This window comes from Mesitornis unicolor, unplaced genomic scaffold (genome assembly GCF_000695765.1).
Source record: "Mesitornis unicolor isolate BGI_N332 unplaced genomic scaffold, ASM69576v1 scaffold4346, whole genome shotgun sequence".
NCBI lineage: Eukaryota > Metazoa > Chordata > Aves > Mesitornithiformes > Mesitornithidae > Mesitornis > Mesitornis unicolor.
The window spans coordinates 14,089-40,656 of record NW_010191536.1 but is presented as its reverse complement, the minus strand read 5'-3'; the positions used below and the strand labels follow the sequence as shown (position 1 = coordinate 40,656).

The following is a 26,568-nucleotide window of genomic DNA, read 5'->3' as shown; positions in this document are numbered from 1 at the left end:
TATCACAAAGTGGAAAGACCTAGAACAACAAAGAAACCCCATGCTCAGTATACCATACACTCGTTTTGTTACTAGCGTGGCTGAGCACTGGGTGGAGAGGAGAAGTCTGCCTCCTCAAAGGAAACGTAGCAGGCAGCTCTGTGAGAGAAAGGCCTCACACTCCCTTCTCACACACTTTGGAATAAACCACTGGACTTTGGATGAAGTGGAGGCTTACAGTGAAAACACTAAGAGCTGCAATTACAGAGGCCCTATAGTTCTGGTCAGCCACCGCAGTTACAAGGGCAGAGCAAGAAACCCAGGAGAGCACAACACAGCAAAGGTCAGGGCTGGGAGCTTCCTGAGGACACTGCCAGAATCCCTCTCTCCTACCCCCACACTTGTTACCCTACCAGCATTAATACAAACAACAAGGTGAGCTAGCCAAGACCAATAGCACAGTTCATTTTGATGCACGCAGGAACACAAAGGGGTTTTTTTTACTTTTTTTTTTTTTTTAATGACACTGCTTCATTACAGAAAAATAGATTTTCTTCATGTATATGATGGGGAGAGAGGGGAAAAAAGGGCACTGCAAAGATTAAATGCATTTTAAACTACCATTGCAGAGAACAATAGCTTTTCAAACAAAATGAGGGAATAGCGTGGCTATAGCCTGCAATACACTGCGACCCTGATCACCACTGCTAGGGCTCATACACACGGTGCTGGTAAGGCTGCAGTTGCAGCCTGGCAGTCACACAACTTGACAAATAATGACACTTTTTAAAAAAGGTACTCGTACAAAATGAGGCACCTCTGCAAAATAGCACAATTCGCAATACCCTGGACCTGCACACCCTGCAAACTGAGCTGCAACGCCCCCTTTTCCACCGCCACCAGGCAGCTCGCGCCCAGCGACCCTACATCCCTCGGTACCTTCAGGCTCTTGGGCTGCTGCCGGACCTCCATGACGTGCTTACGCCTCAGCTCCCGCTCGCGGCGCTTGTTGTACTCCAGCTGGTTGGTGAGCTCGGTCTGGTGCTGGAGCCGGATCAGCTCACAGCGCATCTTCTGGATGGTGCTGAGGTGGCGGAACTCCAGCTCCTGCATGGATTCATGCTGACGCAGCAGCATGGCGTGCTCCAGGTCCTTCTGGGTCTGCCTCTTGTTTAACTCCTAACAGAGGACAGAGGGAATTATTAGATCCTTTGTACTTACTTGGATTTCCGCTCACAACGTGACATTTCACTTTGTTCACAAGGGCATTTCTCTCCTCCCAAGGCATCTGAGGACAGAGCACAGAGTTTCTACGTCTTATCAGAAGCAGACAGCACCGCCACCGGTGATTTTTCCTTCCTCATTTCACTTTCCTTCTTCCTGTTCCAGAGGCTTCTGGAAGGGACTGTAACTGTTGTGTCTGCTGACTTTTTAGATCTAACAATTCAATGGGGCAATAATCTGAACACTGGATTCTGTGTGATCCCCTCAATGCCACAAGGGATTACCAGAGTGCATTGCAAAATATCGAACCATTATTTCACCAAAAAAACCTTCAGATGTGGTAATGAACACTTCACAGAGACTGGAGTTGGCTGGCAGTGACTCCTGTGGGACACTGCACACAGACAGTTTCAGGCCTATCCTCCTACCTCCCGAACCAGGTCCTGCTCCAGGTTATGGCGGCCAAGGAGCATCCGTCTCTTGAAGCGGCGACACTCCAGCTCCAAGTACTGCCTCTGACGCCTCAGTAAGTTGGCTTCTTCCTCTGCCTGGAAATGCTGGATGTTCTCCTTCTGCTTGGAGAGCCACTCCTGCTTCTCCTTCTTTGGAGTGCTCTGGTTTTCATTCAGCTCCTGGTAAAAGCGAGGTAACGAATTGTGGAATAGTCACATAAAGCTCCTCGGCCCTGAACAGCTGGACAGACCTTCCCAATAAACTACATTTCTAAGGGAATACCAGGAGACAATTCACAATGGAGCAAATTTAACTACAGCTTTCTTTTTTGTTCTTGGGGTTTTTTTTTGCATTGGCCATTTTAACCCATTCAAATTCTGGTTCATGTCCACGTAACAATGATGGTTTGCCACTGAAAACAAAGACACTTGGAGGTCCTGCCATACTGCCTGACGAATGTTTTTACAGGATCCCAAAGGGCTGAGAGGAGAAGGAAAGCATCATCCTATGTCATTTACAAACTCTGTTCATACAGAACTCCAGCCACATCAAGCACATCAGAAAATCTGTGTCGTGCCTGATCAGAACACACAGATGTTTGATAAGTAACTCATCAAGGCAGCACCACTCACTGAGATGCCATAACTTACAAAAACAATACATAACAAAGTTCACAGGTGAAACTTAAGGCCTCAATTTCCACTTTTGTATTAAATTCAATGCATATCTTGAGGCATCTTTGCCAAAAGACTCTGCTTGCTTGAACTGCATACTAGAGACACCCATGCAGTAACTCATCCTGTCGTGACACACTTCAATTTCAGTATGAGACAAAACTCCTCTGTATTTCATCAGCCTTTCTTGGTGCTCTGTGATCTCCTGCTGACTTAGAAAAAGATCCTATGTTATAATAAAGACCCCACGCCACTATAGTTTTTGTTAGATCTTTCTTGGCTCTGCTGCTCTTTAGCCCTTTTTTTTCTCTTGGGAAATGTCTACGTTTGGGAATATTCCCCTTTGGAGCAAGTTCCAAAGTTGTGTCACACAAGTTGATGGTTGAGCACTAAATGGTTCTTTCAAAAAAAATTAAATAATTATTTATAGTGCTTATGGTTTCAGCCACTCCACAAAACAAATCAGGAAGTTTGATTTTGCATCTTCTCTGCATTGCACAAAGGTCGTGATTTTCGCTACAATACAGTGGTTATTAAACTATCACAAAGCTTTGCCCTTAAAAGCAAGCAGTTTTTCACAGGTATTTTCCTTTCAAATTAAAAAAAAATCTGCAGGTCACCTTAACTGCTCTGCTTTCTTGCTGCTGCTACAGAAATATTATTTAAGTGATAAGAAACTTCACTACTGCTATAGCGCACAGTCGATATCTGCAGCAACAAGGTACGAGAAAAAGGCTCATGATCTTTCTTAAACTATCTTTTTATTTATTCTTTAGGATTGCCCGATTTGCACGTTTCTGGCTAAAAAGTAACATTAAACAATGGAGAAGTTTGTACTTTTACAAGATAAACATGTAGGTGCCAATATATAAATAAACTCCCTTGCTCTAAGGTCAAAGATATGAAACAAATGCAGCCCAGACAAGACTCTGCTCATGAAATGCAGAACTTGCTGGAACCCAGCAAAGATCTGTTGTGCAGAGGCACTTTTATTTCTGAATGTTCACTGCTCCTGCACTGTACCACACACTGTACTATATTCTCAGTTCTCATTACAAGAGAATTACAAGTTACAAGTTACCTCTTTCAGCTGCTCTTTACGCAGTTTATATTCTCTCTTCTGGGACTCCAGGAAACTGTTCAGCTCTTTCTTCTGTTGGGCCTGAATATGCTGTTGAAACTTCTTTTCTTCATTGGCCATCACTTTAGCCTACAGCAAAGCCAGCAGTACATCAGTTTGAGTCCCGAAGGGTTACAAGCTCCTGTTCAGCCCCAGCACCCAGGACTTGGGGTGCAGTCACCACAATACTCACCGTGACTTCGAGTAAGTGCAAGTCTCAGGAGCTGGCCCCTGCTCTCTTCTCATCCCACCCCATCAACACACCCAGCAGGAGCCCTTTTTCCACGCCTCATTTCCTCAGCCCTATCATTCAGCTACTCTTGCCTAACAAAGTCAACACCTTCTGATAAACTACATCCTCAGCCCTCCACCAAGAGATCCAAGATGAACAAAGGATCAATAATAATCGCCGTAGGCAGCACCACTTCATTATCAATTATTTAAATGTATAAAAACCTCCTATCCATAAGGAACTAGAAGGTGAACATTTAAGAGTAGTTGCCACATTTCTCTGCAGGCTGATCTGCCTCTATAACACTCAATGGCAGTCAGTTACTGACAGCACATCCATGGCAAAAGAGAGGGAAACTTTACAGCATTGTTTCTGAGGCCAGCATAGTAGCATTTAGTATAATGCAGTGAGATGACGGACGTACACTAAGTGGTTTATGTAACTAGAGGAGAGGTAAGGAGGTGATGTATCAGCCTTTTTCTAATTAGCCATTCGCTTGGCTCCTGAAAACAGACATTGAAGAGACTACAGTGTCATCTCCTCATGGGTGGGGGCAAGTGGACAGTTCAACGTAACCAACAAACACAGACTGGTCCGCTAAACCGTAATCTCCTACCTCTTTTTCCATGGCCGCTTGGTGCTTTTTAATTAGCTTTTCCATTTCTGCAGCAAAATTATTACGCTGTGTTTCAAGATCTTTGTCCAACCTGAGGCGATGCTCATCCATCTCTGCCTTCAGTTTATTCTCTAGCGCCATCAGTTGCTTCTGGTGTTGCCGTCTCATACGTTTATAGCCAGACATCTGCTCTCGGAGTTCAGAGTCTTGTTCATGTTCCTGCATTTGCCTTGTCACCTAGGAAGGTAACGGCATCGGCACACCGTAAATTAATGCTGCTTAATCTGCTTTTCAGCAGCCTTCAAACCACAAAAGAGAACTATTCAGTAAAGAAATATGATTTTGTTGTAAAGAAAAGCACACAACCTAATGGCAGCAGAGCAGATTAAAAACTCGATTCTGCTGTAGAAGATAAGCTCACACGGGCTCCAGCAGAAATACTGTACAATTGTTATAAAGCTGGTACTAAATAATGTCTTTTTAGCCCACCGCAGTATGGGTGAGCATATATACACACACAAACATACATAAAATGCATATGAAAATAAAAGCCAGCTTATTACTACAAACAGCTTCCTGCATTCTGCTAGGCATATTGGTTTTGAAAATACCTAATATACCCAAATTACACTTGCCCAGGTGTCGCATTTAAGCTTTTATTAACTCCCATTAAACTATTTCAGTGATAATATCTCAGACAACGAGGACAGCTCATATTCTGATGAAATCCTAACAGCTCTAAGTAGTTTAATAGCGCTGTGTTCAAAGGCATCCCTTCCTATACGACTTCAGCAAATCGAAAACCTTCACGTACCAGCGATGCTGTGCGTATAGTAGCAAAGTGCTCTCGGTTGCGATAATGAGACTTGTGGCGAGATACTTGGGGAGGAGACTGGGGTTCTGATGCCCTTGTTCGAGGATCTGATTCCTCTCTGTAGTTTTCTTCCTCCTAATCAGCAAATATTAACAAGAGAATAAAGAGAATCGGTGTTACTAAAGATTTTTATTTTGGTCTGGTTCAAAAGACATTTAAAATGAAGAAAAACCATTCTGCATTCATCAGCCCTGAAAGATCCCCCTGCCAATGAGCTGGATGAGGGAATATACTGCAACGAGAGCTCTAGGATCTTTGCTTTTAGAAATTTTATTGCGCATTTTTATTACTAAGAGGAAAATGACTAATTAAAGCTGAAAATGAGAAAAGTAAATGGAAAACTGAGTTGAACAGTTTACTTCAACAAAACATAAAAGCTATCAAGTAGATTATATCAAGTCAGAAAGACAAAAACAACATCTTTGTAACCTTGAAAGACAGAGGAAGCTCTTCATTACACCCACTACAGAAACACCTCAAAGCAAATTTCTGGGTTTGTCATGGTGTGTTCCACATTCTTATTTAGCGTTTGTCATTCATCACGGAGCGATTAGTCCTTAGATATGATATACTAATCAACTCCCCGAGGAACTACCTGCGTCTTTGGTGCATATCTGGGCAAAGAACAAAACATTTTAACCACACCTATCATTAGCTGGGGAAACGCTACTGCTTTGAGAGGAGGTGATAACCCCTCTATGGCAGGAGCAGCACGGTTCAGAGGGATGCTGTGCAGTTTATCCTCCACAGCGCAGGGGTAAAGCAGGGGAAGTGGTTTCACAGCTTGTCATGGCTCCATCTCTTTTTCTGTCCATATCTGCTCGTTAACCAAATACTCGAATCAAGCGCTGGGAAGCTGGATGCTTCAGGAACAGATCTCAATCACTACTGAGGGTCTGGTATTTAAGAATTCACTAACTAGGAGGTAAAAAGGGGGAAACCCTCATTTCCTTTCGTCCCAGGAAGCAGCACTCTGCAAGCTAAGGGCATCCACTAAATAATCACAGAATCACAGAATCTCAGGAGTTGGAAGGGACCTCCAAAGCTCATCCAGTCCAACCCCCCTGCCAGAGCAGGATCACCTAGACTTGGTCACACAGGAAGGCGTCCAGGTTGGCCTTGAATGTCTCCAGAGAAGGAGACTCCACAACCTCCCTGGGCAGCCTGGGCCAGTGCTCTGTAACCCTCACAGTGAAAAAATTTTTCCTCATGTTCGCATGGAACCTCCTATGCTCCAGCTTGCACCCATTGCCCCTTGTCCTGGCATTGGACATCCCAGAGAAGAGCCTGGCTCCTTCCTCCTGACACTCGCCCTTTACAAATTTATAAACATTAATGAGGTCACCCCTCAGTCTCCTCTTCTCCAAGCTAAAGAGCCCCAGCTCCCTCAGCCGCTCCTCATAAGGGAGATGCTCCACTCCCTCCATCATCTTTGTGGCTCTGCGCTGGACTCTTTCAAGCAACTCCCTGTCCTTCTTGAACTGAGGGGCCAGAATTGAACACAATATTCCAAATGCGGTCTCACCAGGGCAGAGTAGAGGGGAAGGAGAACCTCTCTCGACAAATAAACCTATTCACAACCTGCCACTCCAGCTCTTCATGGTGAAGCAAGTCCGTTTTGAAACAATGTCATTAGTAAAGTCACTTTTAGTGAATCAACAGAAACAAACTATTTTTACAGCAACCTTTCAAGGTTTCCGGTGCACATTAATAAGTGGGGACACAATATCAGAACCTGCAGATAATCATTTAGGATAGGAAGCACTCAACTTTTTGTCATCATCCCAACCAAATCCTCTCCCCTTTTACACGTTCAAAGTTGTCCAGTAAAAATCCAACGCTTACCGGCTTCAAATGAATGACAGAGCTATTTGACATCACGGTGTGGTCCCCCTCCATCATATCCAGCTCACTCTTATCATCCGAGGCATCTGGAAGACTGTTAACACTACTGCTTTGGCTACTGGCACTGATAGACATACTAGGAATGGACTGATTACTTCCGACACTATTCACTGTTCCTGTCCTGCCGACACCGTGGTCTTGCTCCTAGGAGAAAGGAATTATTAAGAAAATATAAATCCATCACAATTGTGTCTATGGACATCACCAAGTGAAATGTTCACTCCGCTCCTTTCCAAAGGCATCTACCTCCCATGTCATGGCAGTTCCCACCTCCCAGGCATTGCCATGAAACATTTCTCTTGCGTGATGCTGGGGAGAGGATGAATCAACCTTGTCAAGAAGAACTGGCTGATGTCAGATTCTGTTCACCAGTGAGCCTGTTAACAAGCTGAACTCTATCACATATCAGCAACAGCGTGTCACCAGAAACTGTTCTGACACCAGCATCATCTCAGTGCTCAGCTGGGACACTGCACCTTGCACCGTTCCTTTCTGTACGTGAGACAACTGCAATTCAGAGAATCTCCATTTCTGCGTGGTGACTGCAGCATGCAACCCACAAAAGACAATTCATTTCCTAGACGACTTTTTCTTTTTTTTTTTAAGAGCAAGAACAAATCTCTGTGTCTTAGACACAGAACAACGTTGTCCAGACAAAACTAGAAGCCTGTCCAGAGCCTTGTACATATGGACAACATAGAGGTTAACTGCAGCTGCTGAGAGAGTCCTCGTGAGGCCTTACGGCAAAGCAAGCTGGGATTTACAGGACTGGAAGGTAACTATTCAAGCATGAACACATGGCACAGCTTCTTGCCAGCACTACTCTGCTTGTCCTTGTTTGTGCCTTGAGGTAGCTTTATTCTGAGCACAGAGAGGAAGACAGTTTACAGCCAGGTGTGTAAAGAGCTTCCATTCATTTTAGCAATACCCAAGTTAGGGTTATTTAAATGACAGCATTATTCTCTGGTTCAGTGACGAAACCCAAAGTTTCTCTCACCTCCTCCTCCTCCTGTGTTTCCACTGCAGGGCCATTGTGCGCCTCCTGGAAGAGGAGCTTCTTCATTTTCCTATACTGCAGGTTGTCCAGTTCTCTCACCGCATCCTTTGTTCTCTGAATCAAGTCTATTAACACTGTTTCGGGCCGCTCCCGAAGAACAAACATGTGCTGTAAAACACAAATAGGTGAGCGACCTCTTATGCCTGCAGCACACATGCTTTGAGGATACAAATTATGAGCTCAAGTTGGGTTTGTGAGCCCTCTTCCCTGCACAGGAGGGAAATACCCTCCCAGCTTACACTGGCACAGTTTTGAGAGTTCATGATCCAGACAGATCTCAGAACAACTGCTTTCTGACAGGAGACATCCACCAAAAAATAGAGATGTAAAAATACAGAAATGGTATTTCATGTATCACGAAAACTGGCTTGAGGGGTGGTCACAGGTAGCCACGTTACGTTCCTTTCTGGTGATATCACAGAATCCCAGAACGTTAGGGATTGGAAGGGACCTCCAAAGCTCATCCAGTCCAATCCCCCTGCCGGAGCAGGAACACCCAGATGAGGTTACACAGGAAGGCGTCCAGGCGGGTTTTGAATGTCTGCAGAGAAGGAGACTCCACAACCTCTCTGGGCAGCCTGGGCCAGGGCTCTGTCACCCTCACTGAGAAGAAGTTTCTTCTCCAATTTCAGTGGAACCTCCTGTGTTCCAGCTTGTGTCCGTTACCCCTTGTCCTATCATTGTTTGTCACCGAGAAGAGCCTGGCTCCATCCTCGTGACACTCACCCTTTATATATTTATAACCATGAATGAGGTCTCCCCTCAGTCTCCTCTTCTGCAAACTAAAGAGCCCCAGCTCCCTCAGCCGCTCCTCATAAGGGAGCTGCTCCACTCCCTTGACCATCTTTGTAGCCCTTCACACCGCATTTCACTGCAAAGGTGGCCACGTTTTGCCAATAGGCAAAGCAGGTCCTGCCTACGTGTGTCAGAAGCAGCTTTTGCAGTCTCCAGATGAAATGTGCTGTGCAAGCATGAGTCATTATTAACACCACCGCTACTTTCATTTTGTTCCTTCAGAGAACTGCATTGCCATTTCTAACATGTCACATTCCCTACCTGTCCCTGCAAAGCGGCATGCAGCTGTTTCAGGCTATAGATCTGGAAGGAATACATTCACAAATGTTTAATTTCCATCAATGTTCTCTTTAATTGCAGTGCATTGCTCAAAATAAAACCAATCTGCAGAATTCTGAAATGGCAGGACTGCACACCCACACCGAAACCTTTGCTGGATAATTGCATTTACTTTCTGAATGCACAGCTTTTAAAGAGAGGCAAAAGTCCTCGGAACCATTCAAGTGAAAACATGCAGAAAGGTGATGCTAAAACCTTCATAAATAGCATCCGTTCCCCTGCAATGCAAAATTTTGGAAAACTGCTGTTTAGCAGAAATGTGGCCAGGATTAAAAAACAAAACAAAACAAAACCAAACATCAAAATAACATCACGAGCATGGTAAGGAGAACGACAAGTTAGCAAAATTCTGAATGCCACCTGATGCCACAAAGGAAATCCATCCAAGTCACACTTAAAATAAAGCAGCTCTAGCACCCAACTTCTACGTGAGTTGCGTTCACTTAGGAACACGTCAGCTTTTTGCAACAACCTACCAAAGTGGCTTTGTTTCCAGAGCAGAGCAAGGAAAACCAACGATCTGCAGCACACAGGAGCACAGATTTTAAAGACAGCTATGAAATAAAGCAGGAGGAAACCTGCGGACAGCTGAGGCTTACACACACAAGTATGGGGAAGAAAAACTGCTTTCCTCTGCCCCATGGGATACTATTAGAACAGCGGATTTCAGTTTCACATGTAAAGCATACAGGTGATGGAAGAGGATAAAAAACCTTTAGGGGTGTATATAGCACGAAGAGGGGAGTAACGAAAGGTATTTGTTAACTAATGCATGGCAATTCTGTCAGGAGCAATTATAATCACTGCAAAGATGGACTGAGCTGGAGAAACCCAAACTCTGAGGGTCATCCAGTGTCACTCGATGGGGTGTCCTTGTATGCTGAGACCAAGGCTGGCTTGGAGATACAGCTGTGAGACTGCCTGAAACGCTGCCAAGGAGCAGCAAAGCTTGGACCATCCACTCTGTACTCTATATAGCAACCTCAGCTCAAAGGTGCTAAGGGTAACTGGCAATGATAGCACCGTTAACCATCACCTGGTACAGTGGGTGAGACAGGAGACCATCACAGGGCATGGCCCCTTTTAACACCATGTGGGAAACACAAAAGGACAAGACAAGCTCGCCCACCTTCAGCAGCTCCTCTGATGTAGGCCTGTCTTGAGGAATTTTCTGGAGGCAGGAATCTACGAAGTTTCGAAAATAATCAGACCTGTGGTGAGGAGAGGAGAAAAAAAAAACACCCCATCTGAGTTAATGACCCAGTTTAATTCATTAAGGAATGAAGACATTCACACCTGGGTGCTGCTAGCAGAAAGAGCAGGGAGAAACTACACAGACCCAGTACCTCACACTCCAGCCCTGACACCCCCGGGCAAGCCAAAGCTCGCTGCTATTTGTGGGTGGATCTCCTTAACCTCAGCTTCCAGACAAAGTGTTTCAGCTGCAGAATGCACAAATATGGGTCAGGAAAGTTTAGTAACATCTCTCTTTGCCCTTTCTTTCTTTGAACACAATTTTCAGAAGGGCAGGATTACACCCAGAAAGCAGCAGCACATCACTTAGTCCGGTTTTATTTCTTTCCTCCCCCACTGCTCCCTCCCTCCCTCCCATCACGTAACAGGGTTTTTTCCTACTGCAATTTTCCCATAAGCTAAATTATTACGTGGTTGGTCAGAAAAATGCATAAAACGAGTTGAATATTTTGTCAAGCACCAAGGTGTGAGATAACGAGAAAATCTCAGAAGTAGAAAAAAAACCATAAAAATAGGGCGCAATCTATTTTGTTAGAGGCCTAGTGCTATGGCTTCCTAGAATTAGGAAGTTTTTAACTTTTGAAATTAGTTTACTGTGTTTGCCGTTTCAAAAGACAGTTGTTGAGGCTGGGAGGCACAAAATGTTACTACTGTGCTTTATTCTTCTGAAGTTTATGCAGCAGACACTTGCCACACACAAGCAGCATCTTCATCTTTGCAAAGCAGGACTTCAACAAAACAAGATTTAGGAATGGACAGTGTGGTTTGTGATTAAAACAAACACTAAAACCCACATTTTTGGCTAGCCTGGGAGCTTCAGAAGTTTACTGACCCTTGAACCGAGTTTTTTACAGGATCTTCCAGCAACGTCTCCTGTTCCTACTACAATCACAGAATCACAGAGTCACAGAACGTCAGGGATTGGAAGGGACCTCCAAAGCTCATCCAGTCCAATCCCCCTGCCGGAGCAGGAACACCCAGATGAGGTTGCACAGGAAGGCGTCCAGGCGGGTTTTGAATGTCTGCAGAGAAGGAGACTCCACAGCCTCTCTGGGCAGCCTGGGCCAGGGCTCTGTCACCCTCACTGAGAAGAAGTTTCTTCTCCAATTTAAGTGGAACCTCCTGTGTTCCAATCTAGAGCCTAAAATGCATATGCAGTAATTGGTCAATTTTGTACATAAGATGTATTAAGAACCTGCCAGCTCACATCCTCCCAATAGGAACCCAGGCGCTTCAAGAGCTCAGCATGACAGAGCGCTCCATTTACAGCCATCCCCTACATCGCTCCTCCCGCAGCAATACTCACCATTCATTAGACTGTAGTGTAGGGGATTCATTCTGCGCTATGTGATATAAGGCACTCATTGCGTTCATATTAAACAAAGGAGGCTTCCTTTCCGCTACACACAAAAGAAAATAATTTTTATATAGAGAGAGACAGTCTCATGGGTTTGCTTTTTTTTTTTCTTTTAGTTTACATCCCTTTAAACAGAAAACCACATCAGCAGAGTCACCACTGCCCGAGCATGGAACCCCAAACCAACCCTACCCTGCAATCAGTCAGAGATGTTGGCCTACGTCCTGTACCATTGCAGAAGATGAAAGCGCTTTGAAGATCAAATGCGTTGTCCTCTCGAGCTTTTAAATTACGTGGTTTATCATAGCCAAGTTCTCTGACTCATTTCAATGTACTAAAATAGGAGTAAGTTAACAGTAAGCTCTACGATCTGTTTAGCCACTAAGCATTCTTGGTTTCATACCACTCCTGCCTTTTATTTTTTACTAAAAAGCTCACAAATATTTAATTCTAGCAGGACAGCAGTGATGAAGAAAAAGCCGGTTACAAGAACCATCAAATCCCACTGAACTGACTAAGCACACGGGCAGGAAGTCAGTAACAGGCCAAGTCTTTAGACTATTTTGAGAGTTGCATTCTCTTTGGCTCTCCTCTCTCTTTCAAGCCCGTGTTACTCTTATAGACTGACACAGCATGAAAGCTTAATGAGGAAGGAGATGATCTCACTGTAACAACAAAACTGAAGCTTCATCAGAATGTTTATGGGGTAGACCTATAAAGCTCAGCCTTGCCATAAACATTCCAGAGGAGCTGCTCAGGCCACCAGGACGTTCCTACACAAGGGAAAATGCAACAGAAAACTTTCCTTCCTGAAAACAGAAAACAAACAAAGAAAAAATAATGCCGATTTTCTCATTCTACTTTTTGAGTCAAACAGTGGCAGTAAGCTACGTATCAGAGATCACAGTTCAGTCCTTGCTATCAGAGGATGGACTAAGCCCTACAAATTCCTCAGAAAGGGTAAACTGAATTAAGCCTTTCCTCAAATGTAGCACTTTACCTTCTGTAATCTGTCAGGTAGATAACCAGTTGTTGCAATCGAGGATCAGAGTGATGATCCATTAAACTATTTTAACTGATCCCCTTAAACTATCTAACTGGCTGTTCTCCCTAGCTTTTTTCCTCTCTTAACTCCCCTGAATAAAACACTAATCTTCAGGAAACTCTGACACGGAGCCCCAGTCATTTCTAAGCCTAAGTGATAATTTGAGAAGACTACCAGACATCTCCTTTGCTGCTGCCTTGCCATGCTTATTCAAACCAACACAGATGAGATAATCACACCGACCCAGCCTACAGCGCTCCACTGTCCTGACCTGGTCTCACCTCTCACCACGCTGGAAGCCGTAGACGAAGCCTAACGCTTCGCGTTGCAAAAAGGCAGCGTGCAGGAAGGCACCCGGGGGTGTGGTGGCCATGAGCTCACCGCATTCCTGGAGCCAGCCAAGGCTCCGGACTCTGTCATGACAGTCACACTCCTCCAACTCTCTGCTTTATATTGGCAACCAACAAAAATCTCTCTCTCTCTCTGCTCTGAAGGAAGAATCTATTTCACGGCCTGGAAGAAAATGAAGTTGACAGCTTGGAATGCCAGGCAGCATTTGCAGCTAAACGGTGCGGTTCACATGGAGCAGCGTGGTCCTGAGCACTCTCGCTGCTCCTCCACCCGGGTGGGTTTGAGCGCGAGCAATGAGATGTGGCAGGGATGGCTTGTGGTTGCCTCAGGTGCAGGGAGCAGCGCCGAACCCCACCAAAAAAAGCCTCACAGCTAAGTGCTTCTGCAGAGCTGGATCCGGAGTAAAACCTGAGCAGTGCTGTGCACGGTGGGGTGCTTCAGCAAGGGTATTTTTGTTTCCAGAAAACGCTGTATGTGAAACCCAACGTCACGCTAATGCACTGCTTTTGGATTGACGTCCTGCTTTAAGGAGTCTGTTCTAACGGCAACGCCATTAATTTCCTTTGATTTTGTCTTAAAGGTTACCACTTCAAAACTGGATTATGCCATATATTTTTATTTTCTTTTTTAAAAAGAAAAAAAAAAAGATTTTCCAGCCGAATCTATTCACAACTGACAACATACACTGAATATAGCTTTGGAGCGGTCCACTTATCCCAAACATCGCTTTTGCAGAACTCGTTAATCTATCCTACATTTTAATGCGAACAATATCAATTTATACTGTTAAATATATGTTCACGCTGGCACCTTTAATGGTTCATTTCCTGAGCTGTTCAGCAAACAGACTGTTTTTCAGTTCAGAATTTAACTGCCTCTCCCACAGAACGTGAACACCTTCAGTGATATAGCCTGGCTATTTTCTGTGTCTATATAACTCTTTCTTTGGGTAATGAAAACACCAGTTCAATATACATCAAATTGGAGAGCTGGTCTTGAATTCTAGAGGGCACATTTAGCTCTTTTCTCCAAAATGTACGTCCCAGAGAAGCCAGGACAAGGCAGGAAGCATAGATCTCCTGCACTGTAATTCAGCTGAGTAAGTTCTAGGTATTAAATAACCCCATTTTCGAATTTTTCAAAGAAAACAACTTACCTAACTCAATACAGGTAATTCCAAGAGACCAAACATCTACTTTGCCATCGTACTGCCCTTCATCCATGGCTAAAATCACTTCTGGGGCCATCCTACAATAGGAAATTGGTGCTCAATCAAAATCTGGGCAAGGGAACACGTTATCACCGTCAGTATTGCAATGAAACAGGCTGTTTCACTGATGTCAGCTGCCATAAGTAAATAATTCCCCAAGGTATCACCCACGAGCACGAGACACCGGGAGCAAAGGCCAGGCACCCGCTTTGCCCACCTCTCCATCTATGAGTATCACCACCTTCTCGCCCTCCCACATCTCCAACAGTTTAGTTGGCTGGCCAGTTCTGGTGAAGTAATAAGTAATTATAGCATGCAGTTGTGTAAACACCACAGATTAGGTGTAAGAGATCAAAAGCATACAAGGGATCTGCAAAGGGTTTTGGTCAATGAACCTGGCCTTTCCTATGGAAGAAAAAACACTTCAGTTATTTCAACAACCAGATGCAGTGAGAACACATGAATTGTTAAAACCACTGGGGGGAGTGATTAAAATGTATTACGGACGATTCAATCCCACCTCTACCACTTAAAGTCAGGGTAAGTAGAACAACAAAGTATTTTTATTACTCTTCGTGAACTACAAATACAAGGATTCACAATTTCTTCAAGTCAGAGCCTAATGAATCTTCTTTCGCAAAGTACATCTTATCACGACGACAACCAGAAGATTACAGAGCTAGCTCCACTAAAGCCCAAGTACATTAAACACCCCCCAAAATGATAATTTCAATTCACAAAAAGCCAGAAATGATTAAAACTCTTGGCTTACCAATATGGCGTCCCCACAAATGAGTTGGCAGGAGATGCTATGGAAGCAGACCCAAAGTCAGCAAGTTTCACCTGTCCTGGCTCTGTCAGCAGGATGTTTCCTGCCTTGATATCTCTGGTTATAGAATACAAATGGCAGTATTACTCCTCTCCAAAAAAAAAAAAAAAGGGAAAACCTTCTATAGGACTGACAACAAAACACACCAATATTCCCACGTTCAAGCTGCAGAGTGCACACATTTCCTCCAAATACAAAACCTTTAATTCTGTAGGTTAATTGTTTAACAGGGCTCTAGGTCTTGGAATCGAGTCTGTCTTAAAAAATCAGCTTCAAATGGTGCATCTCAATAAGCTCCATATACAGTTCAGCAAAACTTTCCGAGCCAACCACGTCCTTTAGAAGTGTTTTTCAGAAAGTCCCAATAATGTAACTATGCAAATCCTTCACCTTACTAAAACACAGAAAGGGTTTTAAATACAACCACCATTCGCATCCCATACTTACTGTGTGCTCCTCAGCACCTGTGTTCATGTAAAACTGATTTTCCAAGTATCACTGCTTCCCCCCTTGCCCCAGCAATTTTGCCTTGCAGTTGCTATTGAGGTGAACTCAGCCTGCCCTGCTGCTCGCTGCTTCAGGGAGCAATCAGCATCATACCAAGTATTGAAAAGCTCTGCAGATTCAGAGCAATTCTGCAGAAATTCTGAACCCCAGCTGTAATAGATAGATAGCTTGCTAGTGTTTGACTATGATAAATCACTAGTTTGGGAGCACATGGATACTGCGAAGAGAAAAATCTCTGCTTACTAATATTAAATTTGAGGTGAAGGGGATACAGTCAACCAAGGAAATTACCTGTAAGTGTGTGAGACAGCAAAAGTATAACCACTTACCTATGGATCATATTGTGAGAATGCAAGTATGCTAATCCCTGGAGAGCACCATGGGTAATTGCTGCTATTTCCACTTCTTGCAATGGCTTTTTATGAACTTCAGGAAAGAATTTATTTGAAATTCAATATTAAAGAAAACAATGAAGTTTGCAGCATGCAAGCGAGTACTGTTAACAATGTAAACACAGAGATAATACTAAAAAAGTTCCTTTTTACTAGGTTCAGCATGAGAAGCAAATGCAAAAATAGTTCACAGCTTAGAGTACATTCTATTAGCAGAAGTAATCTCCTAACTGTAAACCAGCAGCTGTTTACTATCAGAAAGACACCACTTCGCAACCATAAACCACATTCCTGCCAGTTCTGTGACCATTCTCCCAAACACCTATTTGAGGTTCAATATTCAATTTTCCACTAACAGAGCTAAATCCCAAACCCTACAACTTCATGACAAGTCACACATGAATAAATAAACTGTCTTGAAATGCTTCTGGCAAGGAAAGGAGATGATCATCTTACTGGCCACACATCTCTCTCCAAAGAAAGTTCACTTCAAGAAGCCTGACAGCAAAAGGACCATTTAACAAAAGACCTCATGGAGCAAAACCCTACCACTGCTGCAGTGCTATTTTCGTCAGCAGGCCTGCAGTTGTTAGTAAGCATTAGGATCAACAGCAAGGCTTTTCAGAAACAAATCTTGAAACGTCATGACAGGAGAACCTAAAACTCACAAGTAAATAAATAGCTGACTGACAACTTTAAAACAATACGAACCACGAAGAAACCAGGCACCTAGGAAAGCCAATGCTCCACAGAAACACCATTACAGCCGTGCCAGAATCTGAAAAACTGCAACTGTTCAGACACACTCTGCCCCCAAATAAAAGCAGACACGTTCAAAGACAAGTCTGTGATGCTGTAAAACCTCCTACTTCAGCACTACACTTCCGACTTCCCACCAAAGAAACATGCGTGACGTACCTTCTAGTAAGTCTGATGCTGATCCTAAACAATATTCCATAACAAGCTGCATGGGAAGAAATCAAAACAGTCGTTAGAAAAATCTCTAATACTCCATGTATGTTTTCTAGATTGCTATGGAGAAATAATCTAGAAATAATCAGTGGTGCATGCAATGCAGACTGCCATCAGAAAACAAATATTGTTGTAACATAAGCCCCATCCTAGCACTGACCCTCCCACAAGGACGGCTCCAACCGGCATGAGTGTAGCCTTCCTCTGCAAGGTATCAAGCAACAAAACTCGTAAGGAAGGCAAAAATATTCATAACCAGTTATGTATTGCATTACACATCTTACTTTGTATGCACGTACTTAACAGGAATGGTAAATTGCACGTAACAAGCTTATCAGAGCGTTAAAGGCCTATTCAGGAATTTACTTAAGATTTTGTCCCAGTCAGATTTCAAAAAAGGAAGCTAAAACTTTGTCCTACAGATGTATTGATGCTAATACATGAACAGTGCTTACAATTTAAACTATTAGTTCAACAATACTTCTTCAGTGTATCGTACCACACAAACTTTGTCATTGAGAGGTGCTACATCACACTTCTCATTTGGCAAAATGCTTCCCTCTGCATAGCAAATCACATCCATTCCCACACACGTTTTTATGCACACAAACTGCAATAATCCAAACTTCGTTTGGGGTTTTTGTTTAAACCAAATGTATTAAATTAATTAGGAGACGACAGCCAGAGATAAAACAGGTAGTTGATTTTGTCACCTAAACGCACGCACACAAAAATTACAGCAGAAGTAAACAATACACAACAGGAGAATTTAGTTAATATAAATTGTAACAACTCAAAATGTACTTAAAGTACAATTATCAGTGGGATTTCTAACCTACTCCACACAAAGTACAACTGAACGCTTACTCCTGGAACACATGCAGTCAACCAGTAAAGTACTGAACACCAACAGTCAGTGGCACACCAAACGCGGTGTGAAGTGACCCGCAAGTATCTCATAATTAAAGCTGCCACACTTGCTTCCCAGGCAGTGCAAGTGAAATTCTCACCTTTCCTTACAGCAAGAAAAGCGATGGATAAATCTGTTGGGCTCCTCACCTCCTCCGTTATTATTTCTTTCAAATAATCAGCGCATCAAGCTAAATACACCAGAACAGCACAAACACCTTACTTTGCAAATGAAAGGGAAAACTTCCCTACATCTTGTTTCCAAAAACCACACTTGGTTTTGCTGAGCATCTGTAAGGTCCTTGGTTACTCTCTTGTACCCCGTGCAAGTGTTCAGGTGCATTTTGAAAGCCAGTTGGAGGTATTTTACAGTGCCCTTAACCAAGGCATGAGAAGAGCAGAGTGCTGCAGATGCTTACCCATGCCGTATGCTCCCGCAAATAGCAGCCTTTGTATTCTATACTGTTGGGGTGTTTTATTCTTTGGAGGAACTTGACTTCCTTAATAATATCCTGCCATTTCTGTAGAAAAAAAATAAAAGGAATAGAGAGATTTTATAAAAACTGTTACCTTTTTTCTGGCTGTTGTTAATATGTCGTTCAATTGTTTTAAGAGGCAAAACCATCTTACGGTTCTAAATCAAAATAAATTCTCATCAACACCATGAAGTTCACTGCTTAACTCCTCAACAGATCTACAGAGTAACAAGTTGATCAATTAGGCTGTATGGGAAGGGTTTAATGATCTCTCATCAATGCAATACGGTATATTTGTATGTATGCACAGGATATACTGGCAAACACTTAAAAACTGAGCATGTTCTCAAAAAACCAAGCAAACCTTTTTTAAGGGATACCATTTCTTTTGTCAAACCAAACAGAGATGACAACCTGGAAGAGATGTGGACCATAAGTGTCCTTCCGTAGGATCACCTGTCCTCACCTAACTCCTGTAGATATAAAGACCCATCCCTACTTGTAACTGTATCACCCTCCATTTATCAGCCGCCAAATGCCTGACTGCATCCTGCATAACCTTTCTCCATTACCAGTTTAGTCTTTACCAGGACCGATTTTAAATGAGTTACCTACTAGATAAGGGAAGGCTTCTGCAGGAGTAAAAGAATAAACAAAATCCAGGTTAATAATAAGGGGAGCTCTAGAGGCCAAAATGTCATTTTCCAATGGGTGTCAGGCACTGCCGTTTCTCCCCTTGGAGGAAATCGCCAATCCCTCCCAGTCGCTGCACATCCACACCTTCCCGGGCAAGGCAAAAGCTTGTAAGTGCAACTGCAGAATTACAACTACTGGAAAAGATCTGTTCAAAACCAAGCGCAGGAGCTGAAACCGTGCAAGTCTGCAGCCGTCAACATGGCAGCGCTGACACTGGAAACACTTTTGAGAGAGTATCAGTCACACCAAGAGGGGCAGGAGTTGTTTTCCAGGTCCTGTCACGCTCTCAGCACACACGTCCTCAGGCACAGATGTGGCGAGGATTCACAGGACAGAGGTCCCATATACCCAAATGCTTTGGAAATCACGTACAAAACCAAATCTTCCCCAGGAAAAATTTAGTGTTATAGAAACTAATGAAACCGGGAAAATGGTGGCCATGACCGAGGCAGCTACTGACTAAGCATTTCACAGAATCACAGAATGGCTCGGTTGGAAAAGCCCTCTGAGATCATCACGTCCAACCGTTCCTGTCTACCCCCTAAACCATATCCTTAAGTACCTCATCTACCCGCTCTTTAAACACATCCAGGGATGGGGACTCCACCACCTCCCTGGGCAGCCTGTGCCAGCTTCTGACGACCCTCTCAGGAAAGAACTTCCTCCTTCTCTCTAACCTGAACCTCCCTTGGCACAGCTTGGTGCCATTTCCCCTTGTTCTATCCCCCATCACCTGGGAGAAGAGCCCAGCACCCACCTCTCTCCAAGCTCCCTTGAGGCAGTTGGAGGTGGTGATGAGGTCTCCCCTCAGCCTTCTCTTCTTCTTAACACCAGAAATGCAATGACATTAGTGCAGCTACACTAAAATAAACTCTCTTGCCAACGTCCTTTTTCCAACACAAGAACAACTCGGTTGCCTGTTACCTTTAGGCTCAAAGGCTTTGAGGTACTAAGCAATAAAAGCCAAATCAAGAAAGTGCCACACTAAACTTCTATATCGGGGAGAGAAAGGTGATGTATTAGTCAAGACATAGTCAAGATCTCCTGCATGAAAAAAAAAAGCTCCAAGATCACATTAAGAGCACAGTACTACACATTTCTAAGGTTTTGAACTTAATTTTAGAATAAAATAGGTCCTTGTTTCAGAGAATGATTGTTCCCACCAATGATAAAACCTTATTATGAAACGAAGGTAAACACAAACGATACCAGAATGCCCTTAATCAATTCTCTTTACACAGGCTCGATCATCATTTTAGCCAACTTCTGAACAAAACAAATAAACATAGAAGAAAAATAGAAAGTGTTTTAAACCTGGTCTTGTTACTTTCTTCAAAATAAAGAAACATATGCATTGAAGACAAACAAAAGCTATTTCTGAAGCATGCACAGTTTGTTTCATTCACGTGAACAGAGTATTTATAGCTCACAGTAATTAAAACAGTAGGACAAGTAGTAAGTACAAATTATTCTTTCACCAAGTACACAGTTAAACAAGTCACTGCAGGGACAAAATAGAAACACGCATGGCAAATTTCACTCTGAAGCCAGAATTTGGGGACTGCTGGAGAGACACTGCCACCTCTACCTCCTACACGGATACACACACAGAGAGGAAGGAACAGCTCAGCTCCGTGTAGCGCAGATGATCAATACACCAAAGGCACAGAAAGCAACGAGTTGTTCAGTCAAACTCATTGGAGCAAAACCACTCCTAGGGCTGGAATACAGAGAACAGAGGGAGGGAACCGTAAATGGCTCCAACACCACGGTTACAATAAACACTTCTGTTGGAAAACCGTGCCACGATTTGATAGATGTCGTTTCCCAGAAATAAGACCAACTCAGCTGTTCACGTCGTGTTGGGTTTTTCAAGAATCTGTATTAGCACTTAAAACATTTCAAGTATAAAATCAATTATCTCTGTTAAGCGTCCTAAGGAAAAAACCCACATCTGGGGTGGCCACGAAAACACTCAGCGTTTAAATCTCGGAGGCCTACTTTCACAGCCCTCTCTGCAAAGACTGCCTTAATCCCCAGCTCTGGCAGCTCTTCCGTAATTATGCTGCTGTTCAGATTTTCACGCTTATTCATTCACTGCTGGTTTGGCTTTTGTTTTAGCTCCTCATCAGCACAGTCATCCCAGGGAAGAATGCATTCTGCCTTACTACTTCGTACACGAAAAACTCCCTTTGAATCTTTCACTACTGCACCCACTGCTATTGTTCCTTTGTCCAGTAAACACCACAGTTATTTCAAAAGGTGTTTAATATGGAGTATTTAAGGGCAATGAGACACATTAACATACACAACTACAATTTTTAATTATTTTTTTTGCTTTCTACACATTTATGTTGCCTCATAAGAGAGCCCATTGTGTCTGGAAGCAATGAGTCCTACCTGTCTTTTCCAGGAGCAGATTTGGTGTAAGTGCACTGTGAACAGTAAATCAGTGTTTTCTTTACACTGCACCTTCATTCACCTTTACAGATACAGGAAAAATCCCCTCTTGCTGTAGCCCAGGCTAATTAAAATAACCCCATATAATAAGTACTCGCAACAGTCAAGGTTTAACGTGCAACACATTCTACGTACCTCGTTGGACTGCTTCCCGCTATACGACATTTTCTTGATGGCCACCACTTCGTTGGTGCGCACATCACGTGCCTGCAACGCGAAAACACGATGCATCAGTTCCTCAGATCACGGTTTCCCGTAAGACGTAAAACAAACACACCCACAATGAATAAATGAAAAATCTTCATCTGTTACTGAACACTTGCAGAGTTAAGGTAAAACATCTCCGAGGGGTGTAACTGCAGGAGATTCCTGCTCCAGACACCAGCGGCTTTCTCCCCAGTGCTGCCACAAATCCCCTCTTGTGTCCTAAAGGCAGATCATACAGACGGCAGCAGCACCTCCGCATTCCCTTTCAGACTTGCACTTGCTCCATCCAACATTTTTATTCTTATTTATACTGCGCAATAAACGCACGTGGTTTTTCACACTTCGAAGGCAGAATTCCTGACTTCAGATGGCAACGACCCAAGATAAGAGCACACAAAAAGTTGTGTTTAGCACCAAAGCGACGGCTCATCCCCTCTGCCAAGGGAAGAGGCAGCGCCGGCGTGCAGGGAAAAAACCCCGAGTCTCTCCGACAAAACGTAATCAACTCGGACACGGAGCCAAACGATATAAATCAAAAAAATGTGCGCCACAGCATTCACTGATGACTGATGAAAACGCTGATTTTTAATATACTTGTACTATCAAGCACGGCCTATCAGGGATTAATGAGGTACTGAGACGCTGCCTTTTGTAAAAAGGTTTTGCGGTCATGTTTTAATTCTGCTGCTCATTGAAGAGATTCCCAGAATTCCCTGTCAGTCTCTATTTCAACCAGTTATGGGAAGCTTCAACCACTTTTTAGTTTCATGTCCGTTTGCGAGCATCCTTCCCACCATCTCACTGACACTGCACTACCTCTAAGGTTGGGGCAGGGCAACTTTTTGGGGTTTTTTTTGAGGCAATAAAGAATACAATTCTGCCTCCTGGCTCTTTCCTAACTCTGAAACATTCAAATAATATTCAAATATTGCCTGCACGAACAGAGGGGAGCAAAATGCTGGAGCAGAGCAGAAGGAAGAGCGCTCTGACAAAGGAGTGGGTTATTCGGCTGCTCCATCTGCAGTGCTCCAGTGTAGTAGGTTTCCTGTGTCAAGCAAAGCTATTATTACACTGCAGAGCAGGGAGGGGGGCAAGGATAATACCAAAATGATTCAGAGGTGCCAGACTCGCAGTTTCTAAGAAACTAAACCCATGAGGTGAACCAGCGAAATTCATGTCAATTATGAAAGAAAAAAAGAAAAGAAAAATAAAATAAAAAAAGAGAAACTTTCCGGCACTGCAGGATGTAGCAGAAACAAAGAGAAAGACAAAAGTGAGCACTCTTAGGCCGTTATGCAAGATAAATGCATGAGCCCTTCTCGGGATCACTGCTAAAGGGGAAGAAAGGTGGGCAGAGCTAATGATGAAAGATTAAACTGTATTTTAAAAAAAGCCAGGGGGAGATTTCAGGATTATACGGATTTTTCAACTTGTAATTACTCCCACATCTATTTATGACCACCAGGTTTGGTCCAGGCTGCGTGCAGACTGGTGTGGGGTGCTACGTGTCAGAAAACCCAAGCGATTGGGTTGTGTTTCCTAACAGCGACCGCCCCTCGCTATGGGGGGGGGGGACAGAACCATCACAGCTGATGCCCCAGGGATGTTACGACCACGAAGTTTCATGCTGCGTGCAGACTGGTGTGGGGTGCTACGTGTCAGAAAACCCAAGCGATTGGGTTGTGTTTCCTAACAGTGACCGCCCCTCGCTATGGGGGGGGTGACAGAACCATCACAGCTGATACCCCAGGGATGTTACGACCACAAAGTTTCATTTGCTTTTTGTGATCTTGAATAACTGAAAAAAGACAGTTCCTAGACAAAAGCCAGGAAGATGTTACAGGCCAGCTACGTTAAACAACTCAAATGAAGGAGGCTTCGATTATGGCAGATATTTATGTGCATATATCCTGCCCTCCTCTGAAAACCCCGTACAAAGGACCAACATCTAGTGCCCAGAGTAACTTCAGCAGCGATACAAGCAAAAGCACAAGCAAAGAAAAGGTGGAATACATCATAGGCTTCGCTTTTAACCAGTTATTAACTACAATCCAATATTACATTGATTAGAGAAAGTTTAATTGGTTGCATTAGCAGAATGAAAATCTTGTTAGAGAAATTTAAGAGACTTTTTTCCTCTAGCTTTACAGAGGATAAAGGACCCCAGACATACACTCCTCTACCTTAGTTCTTTACGCTTATCTAATTGACACAAAATATCGTCCTCCACGTTGTCTTTCTCAGCTTTTGGGCTCCTCTTTGAGGTATGGAGTACATTACATGAAACAGTTTCAGATTCCAGATCTTAGACCTGCTAGCAGTAAAAAGATACCACGATACAACACACAACTCACAGGTTAAAGCTTCTTAACACAGAGATAGCAACAGTGCATCTCCATTGCTGGAAACTCCCTTTCCCTTGACAAAAATAAAGCCCCTAAAGGGATTTGAGTAGCCCGACGCACTGCTTACATTTGCCTTTTTGCAAGTGCCAAATGAGACGTATTTTCTGTCAAAGCAGCACAATCCAAACACTGTCAAGTAATTGCCCTCTTCAGTGAGTAAATACCAACCTGTAATGAATTGGTAGCCTAAAACACTGGGGAAAAAAGAGAAAGAAGGGCCTAGAAATTAATGACCTCTTACTTCTGATCTCCTTGCAGAAGGAGCTGGTAATGGGCAATCAGTCCTCACCACAAATACAAAGTTCGGGCATCTACAAGCGCCGCGATGGTTTGGGAATGCTGCGCGCACATTTCCAGTGCTGGTTTTCCGTACCTACGTGGTTCACAAAATACAGCACTCCTGAAAAACTTCAATAGTATTTCCACGTAGCAGGAAGACAGATTCGTCAGCTCCCCTCTTTCTTTATGTATTTATATTTCTCTCTATGTCCACTCTTCAACCAAAGTGAGCAGAAGAGATGTAGCAAAGGCCGCAGGTGAGAGCTGTTTCAGTAGAAAACACTTCCTCCCCCAGCTCTGTTCCCAGACAGTGGTGGCTCATAGTTTTAAGCAGGGAACAAAATTAAGCAGCTTTTCCTAATTAGTTCATCTGTGCTGCATTAAATTTGTGCTGGAAGGTTCCCAACATGGTCTGCTGCAATTATTAACAGTGAATAGGCATCTCGTAAAATACTGACACAAATGGTTTTCTGAAGGAAAATTGGCAGGTTCGGCCACACCTCCTGTAATTATAAATGTGCAAAGATTTTCTGAGGAAAAAATGTGGTTTTAATGACGGTGTCACAGTGTGCACTTTGGTGAACATACAGCAACCTGCAAATGAGGTTACCCTGAGACATCCCCACCTCTGGGTGAGCCATACAGCCAGCCTGGGAAAAATTCGGCTGTCCAGACCTTCACGTCAAGTTAAGTTTTATGCAGATGAACACTGGGATTCTTGAAGGATGTGACAGGACAAATGGCAATAAAAGCACCAACAGTCAGGTGTCAAGCACAAAGCACGGCTCTAAGGGAGCCTGGGGGTATGCACGAAGGGAGAGAGAACTCAATTTCTCTCCAGGGAAAAGAGGTGAGGAGAGGATCAGACCAAGAGATCTGCACTGCCAGTCAGGATCCATGCAGCAGAAGTCCATGTTTTAATTTAAAATCCTGGTTTGCAGTGGAACAATGCACCTAAAAGCACTGGGAAAGAGCCACATTTCCAGGGATTTCTTTTCAGTTTGTGCAGATGCACAAGAATCTCCTTCCCAAACGCCACGCAAAGATTCACTGTAGCTCCTTTTCCTCAGTACATTCAAAAAAATCGACGTGCACAGATTCAATATAAAAAGAGACACAGCTAAAATTCACAAGTCGAAGCTACTTACAAAATAAACTGCTCCGAAGCTCCCATGGCCAATCTCTCGGAGATCTGTGAAGAGCTTTTCTGGATCTTCTTTGAAGAAGAGCTCTGCAATCTCGGGGTCCTTCAGGCTGCCCGCTCGGCTAGTTGATGGCATCCTGCTGGGCAGTCAGCCGACCGACTATCTGGGTTTAAAGTGCTGCCTCAACCCTTGGTTCATCTGTATGAATGGGGCCTCTTCAGCATGGATCACTGCAAGAGAAAGATTGCAAGCCTTCACTGAATATCCTCTTCTCAAAGAGCCACAAACAAAGCTGCAGCGGAGCAGCTTCCACTTCGTCCCTGTTGCGTGAAGCGACGCAACCGATGCGCTGGGATAACGGCACGGTCCCGCTGCGACAGCAGTCGGGCATTTCTGCAGAACCAAACCGAAATCAAAGCACCACATAAAACACATTCCTTGCTTCAGCATCTGCTCGGTCACCCGCAGTGGGAACAGAACCTCTCTGACCCACAGCGATAACCAGTTTGGCATCAGTGAGCCCGCATTACCTTGGCATCCTCCCTCTGAAGGGTTACACTAAGTAAGTGCTAAGTAAATGTCTAAGTAATGTCTAAGTACTGCTTGGACTTTGTGAGTGGTGTGTGTGTGGGTGACACAACTGCATATGTATACACACACATATGTATATATATCTCATGGTCTCTGCAAGACAAGATCTATGGTACAAACACGACGTGTACAAATCACCACAGCCATTTACCAATCTGTGTTCATGTTTTTTTAACTCAGCTCAGTATTTTCTTCTTCTGCAATTGCACTCTGGT

The 26,568-nt window shown here is 43.7% G+C and overlaps 1 protein-coding gene across 3 annotated transcripts in view; it reads right to left on the bottom strand.

Annotated features, from left to right (window-relative positions):
• TAOK1 (TAO kinase 1) overlaps nt 1-25,993 on the bottom strand; it is a 34,659-nt gene extending 8,666 nt beyond the window's left edge. Inside the window, exons 1-16 of one of the 3 annotated variants that reach the window (XM_010186751.1) lie at nt 25,766-25,993; nt 21,862-21,933; nt 18,514-18,615; nt 17,132-17,177; nt 16,151-16,247; nt 15,258-15,371; nt 14,432-14,523; nt 11,829-11,922; nt 10,398-10,479; nt 8,075-8,242; nt 7,018-7,221; nt 5,113-5,247; nt 4,299-4,535; nt 3,412-3,540; nt 1,632-1,835; nt 919-1,158 (exon numbers count right to left, since the gene is read on the bottom strand). In XM_010186751.1, the coding sequence (XP_010185053.1) occupies nt 919-1,158; nt 1,632-1,835; nt 3,412-3,540; nt 4,299-4,535; nt 5,113-5,247; nt 7,018-7,221; nt 8,075-8,242; nt 10,398-10,479; nt 11,829-11,922; nt 14,432-14,523; nt 15,258-15,371; nt 16,151-16,247; nt 17,132-17,177; nt 18,514-18,615; nt 21,862-21,933; nt 25,766-25,897 (2,148 nt within the window). In that variant the 5' untranslated portion in view covers nt 25,898-25,993. The remainder of the gene's footprint in view (nt 1-918; nt 1,159-1,631; nt 1,836-3,411; nt 3,541-4,298; nt 4,536-5,112; nt 5,248-7,017; nt 7,222-8,074; nt 8,243-10,397; nt 10,480-11,828; nt 11,923-14,431; nt 14,524-15,257; nt 15,372-16,150; nt 16,248-17,131; nt 17,178-18,513; nt 18,616-21,861; nt 21,934-25,765) is intronic. The other 2 variants (XM_010186752.1, XM_010186753.1) reach the window with 2 other exon arrangements.
• Nucleotides 25,994-26,568: the final 575 nt, after the last annotated feature.